At 38.6% G+C, this 11,542-nt stretch overlaps 1 protein-coding gene across 1 annotated transcript in view; it reads right to left on the bottom strand.

Moving 5' to 3' along the window:
* Positions 1–9,137: 9,137 nt before the first annotated feature.
* AASS (aminoadipate-semialdehyde synthase) overlaps positions 9,138–11,542 on the bottom strand; it is a 74,413-nt gene continuing 72,008 nt past the window's right edge. The window contains exon 24 of the mRNA XM_006149214.3: positions 9,138–10,475. Coding sequence (XP_006149276.1) covers positions 10,357–10,475 — 119 coding nt within the window. The 3' untranslated portion in view covers positions 9,138–10,356. The remainder of the gene's footprint in view (positions 10,476–11,542) is intronic.

Below are 11,542 nucleotides of genomic sequence, written 5' to 3'. Positions count from 1 at the left end.
CTCCTCCATTCTCCTCTCGGGATCTTGGACACACACTCTCCTCTTGGACACACACTCTCCTCTTGGACACACACATGCATCCAGCATGAGTTTAAGCCACCAGGTCTGGGACTCGAACCACAGTCGACTACATGGAAGTCCAGCGACATAGCCATTATGCTACCTGCTGGTCCCATTTTCTTTGTTCTACTGAATTATTTTTTAAGATAACCATTTTTAGAAGAAAAACATTTGAAAGTGGGAATAAGAAAAACTGTGAATGTGAAATCGGAATTTCTTGTTAAATGCACAAGAATTTCTAATCAGTCTATTAGCTGTAACACATTATAAGCAGAGCACAATAGACCTGAACTGACCTCAAAGAAACTTCCAAAGCATGTTAATTTGCAATACTTTTCTCTGTAATTTAGACATGCCATTCACCACATCTCTCAGGTTTCAATTATCTTGCTTCGATTCTAGGAGAGTTACCTCAGCTTTGAATTAACCACACAGAAAGATGAACTAATACAATTAATTTTTATCTCTGTTGCTAATTTGTTTACCGAAGGCATGTACTAAAAGCTATCAGCATTAAGATTCCTAATGAAAAAAAAAAAATCTTAAAATAGCTAAGTCTTTTATACCCCCTTTACTTTAAGTAAGTATTTGAGACTTGGGAAATTAAAACTGCATTTCTTGGGTGTTTTTAGAAAATGTTAAAAAAATTGTTTTTGCATGTTGTCTATGTTCTAAGCCCAGGGGATATACAAAAAAGATTCAGTGAGTGACTTAAAGAAAAAAGTGAAACGGCTAGAAAATAAGTAAGGCCATTGAGGAAAGACTGATAAGGCTAATTGAGAAAGACTTAAGAACCAGGTTTATTACTTTGTGTTATCAGGATCCACCAACATGACACTCTCCTTCTAGGGAAGTTCCCTGCGGCAGATTGTATTTCTAAGAAGTAACCACACAGTACCTTTTGCCTCACATGTAATCCATCCAAATATCTTTTTTTTTTTTTTTTTTTGGAGAGGTTTTGGCTATAGGGCGCGTGCACTCGCCAGACAGGCAGAGACTGAGAGACAGAAAGCAAGAAATCACCCCTTAGGGGGGATGGCCATGCTGCAATCCCTTCTTCTCCATTCTCCTCTCGGGATCCTGGGCACGCACGCACGCACACGCGCCTGGTGTCAGTTTTAAGCCACCAGGTCCAGGACGCGAACCACAGTCGCTATTACACTAACTGCTGGTCTCTCCATCCAAATATCTTTTTGAGAAGTGAGGTCTGTGGCCCTTCTCCCTGGATCTGGGTAGACTTGGGACCATAGCAAAAATGATGCTACATGACTTCCAAGGCCAAGTCATAAAAAGCAATGCAGCTTCTGCCAGATTCTCTCGGGATGTTCACTCTTGGAGCAGGGCCACCAGGCTGTGACAAAATCTCCACTGCCGTGCATGGGAAGACCCACATGCAAAGAAACTAACCCCCTGGTGCACTGCCCTGGCTGACCTTCCAGCTCACAGCCAGGACAAATTTGCCAGCAATGGAAGCAAGCTGTCTTGAAGAATATTCTCCAGCTTCCAGGAGAATATTCACTGTGTGGAGCAGAGACAAGCTGTTCACACTGGGCCATGTCCAAACTGCAGAGCTACGAGCAAAATAAATAACTATGGTTTGAAGCTGTCGTGGAATAGTTACACAGCCATACTAAACTGCAACACATATGCCACCCACTGTGCCATGGCAGTAACAGTGCCCTGCAAAACTAAAAGCCACGTGGCTAACCACAGGTTCAGATCCCTAGTTGGCTTGAAAACTTGGGCACCAAATATCCCTAGAAGCTTGACAGCTAGGGAAAGGGGGTCATGGCATAATGAGAGTCTGTCAAGGGTGTTTTTTTCTCTCTCTCTTATATGCACATATATGCACTCTTATCATTTTTTTTTTAATCTAGAACACTAAGCCTAAAAATCTATAAACTACCTTTCCCAGATTCTTTTGCAGCTAAGGTTCTGAATGTGAATGACTGTGAATTATATTCCACCAAATTGCTCCATTAAGTCTAGAATCACAGACAATATTTTATCATACTTTATAATGTAATAGTAAACCATTTATTGTATATCTGCTTCTAAGTATCTTATCTTTTTTTAAAGAACCATTCACTTAATTTTATTTAGCATTATTATTTTATTTATTTATTTATTTATTTTTGGAGAGATTTTCGCTACAGGGCGCATGCACTCGCCAGACAGACAGAGAGAGACAGAGAGACAGAAAGCGAGAAATCACCCCCCCAGGGGGGATGGTCACGCTGCAATCCCTTCTCCTCCATTCTCCTCCCAGGATCCTGGGCACGCACGCACACGCGCTCGGCGTGAGTCTCAAGCCACCGGGTCCAGGACGCGAACCACGGTCAACCAGGTGGGAGTCCAGCGACATAGCCATTACGCTAACTGCTGGTCCCCAGCATTATTATTTTTGAATTTGCTGCAAGGCACATGTAAGAAACAAACCACCAGGTCCGAAACTCGAACCATGGTCACCCATAGCTGACCCCATCAGTATCTTGTCTTATATAGTGCCTGTGAGATAAGATACTTTCTGACTTGCTGGGCAATCTATACATACTCTTCCCCAGGGCTTATAAAACAGAGGTGGGCAAAGGCCATCTTCATGCCTTTGTCTTGGCCCTTCCTGGTGAAAAGGCTGATAAAGAGAAGGTTTTTCTGCAGCAGAGTTCTAGGATCTAGTATTAGGACCATGGCAGTAAGAACAATAGCTTCTGATTCTAGCTTCCCAACCAGTGACATCCCAGCTAGGGGAACAAGTTCTAGCTCCTACTGCCTTCTGTGCCTTTCTCTTTAAAATACCTACAGTGGTTTCTTCTAGCTGCTCCAAGCGTGGACTCAGCGGCCTGGAGAGAGATGTCTACATGATTCTGTGCCTGCACACTCATTTTTTAAAGTTGTTCGCTTCAGCTCCTACAGTAACCTCAGGAGTAGGTCCTTCTTGTCCTCCCCGACTCACTACTTCAGTCATGTTCATCTTTTAGAAGCACAAAGCTGGATCATATCATCCTTCTGCATTGTCAGTCAAAAGTGATTTTAACCTATTATGATGCAATGATTTTGATAGTCACTGCCGATTCAAATATCACAAACTGGGGGCCAGCAGGTGGCCTGGTGGCTAAGACGCGGGACTCCCACGTGGCTGACCACAGTTTGAGTTCTGGACCTAGTGGCTTGCTTTCTCACTTTCCTGCTCTTCCTCTCTCTTTCTCTCTCTCCCTCTCTCTCTCTCTCTCTCATCAAATTAATAAAATAATAATAAATAAATAAAAGGAAATAATTCTTTTAAAAAAATCACACAGTGATGCTCTTTACTCACCCTCATGGCTTTAGTAAGTTTCAACAAGATCTCCAAGAAGTGAAAAATCATAGAGAAAAATGTACCCTTTAGCCTTACCAGCTAATGCGAAATGTCACCTGAAGCTGCTTGACACAGGAGCAAGGCAGATGACACTTTCCCTTATTCCTACCTCTACTTCACCACCCATTCCCACCATGATTTTTAAAGGTCGATACTATTCTGCTACACACAAACACACAGATAATCTTCCAGGAGTTTGTGCAACATGTATAATATGAAGAAACTATACATAGATTTCAATTTTTTTGGCACCAAAATTAACTCGTTCTCTAATTCTATTTTCTCTTGAGTTTTTTGAAGTCCCCTCAGACACACACACACAAATTTCTACTATGTTCTAGGCACAATGACAGGTGTTGAAAATACATGTGGACAGTTGAATTACAGGCTGCGAAGGACTACCATTTTTTTTGTTGGGGGGCAGGGGGGAATTTTTGCTATAGGGCGCATGTGCTCACCAGAAAGACAGACGAGACAGAAAGCGAGAAATCACCCCCCAGGGGGGATGGCCACACCACAATCCCTTCTCCTCTATTCTCCTCTTGGGATCTTGGGCATGCATGCACACACGCCCGGCGTGAGTTTTAAGCCACCGGGTCCGGGACATGAACTGTGGTCGACTACATGGGAGTCCAGCGACATAGCCATTACACTAATTGCTGGTCTCAGGACCACCATGTTTAATAAGCATCTTACATATTGAACCCTTTGCAGTATTTTAGCCAAATTTTAATCTCAAATTTCATAGTCTGGAAGTTAAATAGAATCACCGTGCCAGCCAAATATGTTTGTTATTTTAGAATCATGAATATATTTTAACAATCCCTGCCCCTGTGAGTTGTCACTCTCTCATCTTTTCTCTCGGGCTTCCTCTTGTTTTACAACACCTCTTCCAGTTTCTTTTATCTGCCAGCTTCCATTTGACTTCTACCTCCTTTTAATTATTTCTCTCAGCTTAAACAAAGAATCTTCTTTGATCAATAGTTTGTTAATATAGCAAGCATGGTTTTTCTTTATTGGGATTATCAGGTTTCTGTGGGGGATTCGTTCTACTCTGCCAGCTTCACCATGAACCAGGCTGAGAAGGAACGAATTCAGATTACCAGAGCCAAGTGCCTGGTTAGTTGTGCCTGGCAATAGCCCAGAGTCATCATCAATCAAATAAAGACAAGCACAGTATCAGTGCATCTTCTGAGGTTCTCAGGCTGGGAGTGGGATTCCCAGGGTTTATGAATTTGTTATTCAGTGATGTGGGACACACTGTCTATCAACATGACACTGGAAGGCACTAGAAACCTATTTCTCTACACTAACAACTTAAACCAGATGGGTATGGCTTCCTAACTTAGCACATTATAGTTCGTGCTAACTAAAATTTAACGATGTATATTAGTACTAAAACAATTGGGAAAAGGAAGTTATTAGATTCGCTGTCAATAAATTTTCTCACTGGATTCTTTCCAGTGAATTCAGGTCTGGTAAATGTAGTTCTATTGCAGACAACCGACAAATACAACGTGAATACTATAATATACAAAATGTAAGAACGAAATTAGCTACTTTGCACCGTTGTTCAAACTGTGTAGTCTAAGAAGGAGCTAATGCGTAGACATTGAATATTTCTATACTTATCACCACAACTTTCCATCGGAAGATAGTAAATATTTGGGGACAGTTTTTCTAACAGAAGTATCTTTTTTTTGGGGGGGGAGAGATTTTCGCTATAGGGCGCGTGCACTTGCCAGACAGAGACATAGAGACAGAAAGCGAGAAATCACCCCCCAGGGGGCATGGTCACACCACAATCCCTTCTCCTCCATTCTCCTCTCGGGATCTTGGGCACGCACGTACACATGCCTGGCGTGAGTTTTAAGCCACCTACTCTGGGACGTGAACCTCCGTCAACTACTTGGGAGTCCAGCAACATAGCCATTACGCTAACTGCTGGTTCCCTAACAGAAGTATCTTAAAGAAAGAATACCTTGGAGCCCCAGATAGCATTACATCACTGGATTCCCACATGGCTAACCATGGTACAAGACACAGACCAGGTGGCTTGAGACTCACATCAGGCATGTATGTATGTATACCCAAGATCCTAGGAGGAGAATGGAAGAGAAGGGGTTGTGGTGTGGTTATCCCTCTTAGGGGGTGATTTCTCACTTTCCCTCTCACTGTTTCTCTCTCTCTCTCTCTCTCTCTCTCTCTCTCCAGCAAGTGCATGTATCTTAAAACAAACAAAAAAAAAACTCTCTTTAAAAAATAAAAAAAGAAGATATAGTAATTCCTCTCTGTAGTTCTCTAAAGAGCAAATGGTAATCTTAATGAGTAACTCATCTTAAAAGATATTTTATAAATCAGATTCTCCCAAATTTAATGAAGTAATTTGGGAGTCTTAAGTGATAATCAAATTTCAATATTAAGTCTTATCACCCTATGCAAATCATTTAACTTTTTGAGATACATTTTGTCTTCTGTAAAGCCAGAGACTTGGCCAAAAGCCTGTGTAGTCCTTCCCACTTTTACAACCACTTTAAGTTTCTTGTTAAGGAGCAAATATTGGGTTGTCAGGAAAGTCATGGCACATTTTCGCATAGAAACCACATCGTGACTTTCCCAACAACCTAATAATCTGTGGCTTATTCAAGCAGCATGGATCTCTGAGAAGTCTTCTAAAAGTATCCAAAAACCTGAAATAAATCTCAAAGTGAAAGCCTCGTTAACTTTAACATAAATCTTAGACAAAAATGTTATTGGAAAAGAAGAAAGAACACTGAAGTGCTTCACTATCACTAGGTAGTAGGCATTTCACTTACACTCCCTTATTAACCTTTATAACCATCCCGTGCATTATGGGGAAAGGAAACAGTTAGTGGGTTGTAGATGCTACCATGCTAAATTTAGGGTAATCTGATGTCTCAGAGTCTCTAACAAAGAGTACTGGACAAGATATATGCAGATAGTGTCTGAAAGAGGCCAAAAGAGTAGAAATTATCTGGAATGGTTAGAGTAGGAGTCCATAAGCAACTGCTTGAATACCATCTGCCCATGACATTTTTCTAAGCAACATTTTATTGGACTACAGTCATTCCCATTTGTTTATATACTGTTAATGGTTATTTATATACTAGAAAGGCAGAAATGAGCAGTTGTAGCATTTTGGGTGTAAAAGACTAGAATGTTTAGCTGACCTTTTACAGAAAAAAATGAAATTGCTGACTCCATATGCTTTTAACTATAGCCCACCTATTCATCTCCACACGCTACCACCACCATCTTTATTACTGAAATGTCTACAGAAAAATTAGTAATTAAGAGCCGATGCAGTGTTTGACTACATCTATGTTATTCAAACTTCCTGACATTTCCTTTGCTATCCCCACCACTAACACTGACATTAAATCAGCTCTTCAGTCACATCCCCTTTATAACTCATTAATATCATAAAGCCCAAACTAGTTCCTTACATTGGGAGCTCAAGTTTCCTTCATCCTAGTTTCCCAGATCCCAAAGAATCTAGTTACTCTTCCAGATTGGCAGTGGAAACGCTATTTCCTAACTGATTCTGTTGAACTCAGTCCTGTGGTCTAACAAATTCCATAACAAAGATGTCTTTATTTATTAATAGATTATAATCACCATATGTTATTTATGGCAGGTGGGACCAGACCTTCATCAATTTTTATTTTTTCAAATAGCATATGAGATATTTTCTCAGCGGTCACAACCCAACATGTAGTACCAATTTATTTCAAGGAAAAAATTCATACTCTAGGATGTGAACATAGTTCATGAAGGTCAAACAAGTACTTGGTGCACATCTCTAAAAGGCCAAAGATTTTTGCAAAAAAAATAAACACAATATTATTTGTAATTCAGTCTTCTCTATAACAAACTTGAGATACATTTACATACCATACAATTCACACATTGAAAATATACAATTCAGTGGTTTTTAGTATGTTCACAGAGTCATGCCATTATTAACATAAACAAACCTACATTTTAACAAACTCCCTCCAAAAGAAAATCACATATTCATTATAAGTCATTGTATTTTCCTTCAAAACCGTTCAGCTTTAAGCAACCGTTAATCTACCTTCTCCATATATGGACTTGCCTATTCCAGGCATTTCATGTAAATTAAATTATACAACATATGGCCTTTTATGTCTGGTCTTCTTTACTTAGCATGTTTTCAGTGTTCATTCATGTCGTCATTCATATCATAGTTCTGTTTTGACTTATGAATACTATTCCATGCTGTGAATATACTACATCTTGCTTATTTATTAGTTGATGAACACAGCTTGTTTCTGTTTGGGCTATTTTATATAACGCTGCTATGAATATTTGTGTGCAAATTATTTTTTATGTGCACACATGTTTTCATTCTTTGGGTATCCAAAGTACATGAAAGTTCAAATTTCTCTACATCTTCTGTAACACTTTTACCTTTTTTTATTATAGCCATTCCAGTGAGCATATCATGAAATCTGTTGCAGATTTAATGTTTATTTTCCTGATGGTCAATGATGCCGAGAATCTTTGTATGTACTTACTGACTTTTTATATATCTTCTTTGGAGAATTATCAATGAAGATCCAATGTCTATTGTTTTCTATTGGATTATTTATTTTGGGCGGGAGAGGGTTGACAGAGACAGAGAAAGAAAGTGAGAGATCATCCCCCAGTGGAGATGGCTGCACCACGATTCATTCTCTTCCATTCTCCTCTTAGGATTTTGAGCATGCATGCATACATGCCCAGAGTGATTTTCAAGCTGCTGGAACTGAGACTTGAACTGCAGTTGACCATGTGAGAGTCCAGTGCCTTAGTCACCATGTCACCTGCTGGCCCCAGATTATTTATCTTTTTATAATTAAATTAGAACAGTTCTTTATGTATTTCAACATGCAGGTTTTTGCCTTACCTGATATAAGACTTACAAAAATTCTCTCATTCTGTGGGTTGTATTTTTGCTTTCTTCATGGTGTACTTGGAAGCACAAAAGTTTTAATTTTGATGATGTCCAATTAACCTATCTTTTTCTTTTTTTTGCTTTGGTTCTTGGGTGTCTTTTATTTAAGAAACCATTGCCTAATCCAAAGTCATGATGATGTGTGCTATGCTTTTTTCTAATATTATTACAGTGTTTGGGTCTCAAGTCCATTTTGAATTAATTTTTATATGTAAAATGAGGGGGAACCAGCAGTTAGTGTAATGGCTATGTCGCTGGCCTCCCACGTAGTCGACCGGGTTCGTGTCCTGGACCCGGTGGCTTAAAACTCACGCCGGGCGCGTGTGCATGCGTGCCCAAGATCCTGAGAGGATAATGGAGGAGAAGGGATTGCGGCGTGACCATCCCCCCTGGGGGGTGATTTCTCACTTTCTGTCTCTATGTCTCTCTCTGTCTGGCGAGCACACGCGCTCTACAGTGAAAATCTCTCCAAAAAGAAAAAAAATGAGGTAGGGGTCCAACTTCATTTTTATGTTATTTGGTAACTCTTCCATTAAAAAAGTATATGTGCATGAAGAGAGAGAAAAGGAGACAGGCATTCCCAACAGGGTCTTCACATCATGATTTACCTTTAGTCTCAGCTGGCCTGGATCATAGACACACACGTACACACTCAGCATGCTCAGAGAGGCCCCAGGATGTGAATCCAGAACCTTTCCCATGTGGGTCCAACTGTATTACTACCGCACCATCACCTGGCCCCAACTTTAGTATTCTGCATGTGGATATCCAGGTGTCCAAGCACCATTTTATAAAATAATAATAAAACAAACCCTTTTCCCCACCATTGAATTGTCTTAACACCCATTTCAAATATCAAATGACCATAAATGCAAACATCATTTCTAGACTATCAATTCTATTGCTATATTATTATTTTCTATGTTATTGAAAACTGAACTTTTTAATGTCTTTTTTTATTTATTGATACCATATGTAACAATAATTACTGATATTAACATTGTATCCTGTGTCTTTGTTGAATTCATTTATTAGTCCTAATGTTTTGTTTTCTATTATGATAGTATGTCTTTGGATTTTCTCTGAATGTCTTCTGAATTTATATGCATTAGATCATAACATCTGAAAATAGAGTTTTGCTTCTTCCTTTCCAATATAGATACGTTTTATTTCATTTTCTTGACCAGTTGCACTGGCTTCACCTCCTACATATGTGAAATAGAAGTGGCAGTGCAGACGTCCTTGTTTTGCTTCTGATCTTAGAAAAGCATTCAGTCTTTCGCCATTAGGTATGATGTTACCTGTAAGTTTTCATAAATGCTCTTTATCAAGTGGATGATCTTCCCTTCTATTCTTAGTTTGTTGCATGCTTTTATCATAAAAGCATGTAAGATTTTGAGTAATACTTTTTCTGTGGCTAATGAGGTGCTCATGTGTATTGTAAACTAATCTTATTTATTCCCTTTTGCAAACACCCATGAGAAAATAAATTTACTAAAAACAATCACAACTTCACAAAAAAAGCATGAAACATTTTTGCAAAGGTTTGTAGTCAGGTGCTCGAAAGATATATAACTGAGTCCATTTTTAAAATACAAAAATATAGCCATATGAGAAAATTTTTTTACTAAAAAAGTAAAACTCATCTGTTGATTATAGGAAAATACATTCTTGTAAGAAAAAAAGTGACAATAAATTAACAAATGGCATGATCATCATCACTTTTACATACATATAAAAAAGTGGTAGAATTATTAAAGTTCTCTAGTAATGACTGGCATTTCTTATTCCAAATGTTTTTATACCAAAAGAGATTCATATTTCAAAAACACAATTACATTGACTTAATTAAAACATATCATGCTTTAGACATTAAAATGAAAAATTAGCAAGCACGTTTGTCACACAAATGTTCATAGCTGTGTTGCCTGGGAAGATGAAAATAAAGTGTAATTCCCAATTATGGTCTGATTGTGCTCTGTGTGGTATATATAATGCCCTCTGCTTTAATTCTCTCCAGTATTGGTCCATAGATTTCCTTTGAAAAGGGCCCCATCAGACCTTTGGCTTCAATTTCACCTGGGAGAAAATTAACATATGTTTACCATTTTAAATATGGTACTAAAGGTAATTTTGACAGCAAGACTCTCCACATAGCAAGAAACCCAGAAACAATGAATTTTTGGAGGCGTAGGTATTTTTCAGATAGACGCTTAAATGTCTCCTTCTAAATGATTACTTAGTCAGCATTCTGTAAGGAAAAAGGGTTAAGTTTAGATAGAAAGCACAGCTAGATGTAGGGATGGTGTCAAAACTTGTACACAACTTCATCACTGCTAAGACAGTAAGAGTAAAAAGTAAATGTAACTGGTCTGCTTCATTTGCTGATGTTATTTGGAGGAGGAAAAAAAAGACATAATATTGACAGATTGAAGTAAAATCAATCTGATTATTTGAGCACAGTCACTTGTTAGCATTGCTGAAAAAGTCAGTCTGAACACTTTTCTATAAAGCCATGACTACTCCATTCTTCTCATTTCTTTAGTCTGATACCTCAATAAATAAGTAGGCTTTAATTTAACATTAATGAAGATGTAAATGTAGATATGTTTTCTCATTATTTCACTTGCATATGCTTTGGTTTACTCTCTCGATTCTTTCACAAGGGCCAAATGAGGTATTATTATATTCAGAAGTAATGATTATAGAATATATATATGCTTTTAAGGGAAGAGTGAAGAGCTGAGATTTTAATTTGCCTAGTTTGAAATATTTTTTGTATACTGATAATATGCAGAGATCAGAACATTACTGAAACATGCTCCATATGCTTGAGGATCTGGACCTGAATACCCTTGGCTATTTCAGTTACTACAACCAAAACAGCAAAATCTGAAGTAGGAAAGAAGGAGTTAATATTCCCAAGGGGCCCCTCTATGGGAGGAGCTTTACGTGTTATTTCACTTAATTGTTACAATAACTATGAATTTCAGATGACAATATCTACTTTAAATTTGACAAAACTCTGGCTCAGAGGTGCAGAGTCACTTGCACCCCATCACTCAGCCACCTTGTAACTGACCTGGGAATCCAGTCTACCTGCAAAGCCCATCTTCATTACTCTTCACAAAGAGACCTCCTAGGCA

This window comes from Tupaia chinensis, unplaced genomic scaffold, assembly GCF_000334495.1.
Source record: "Tupaia chinensis unplaced genomic scaffold, TupChi_1.0 Scaffold000257_1, whole genome shotgun sequence".
NCBI classification, from domain to species: domain Eukaryota; kingdom Metazoa; phylum Chordata; class Mammalia; order Scandentia; family Tupaiidae; genus Tupaia; species Tupaia belangeri.
Note: the sequence above shows the minus strand (reverse complement) of the source record. Positions and strands in the feature narration are given on the sequence as shown.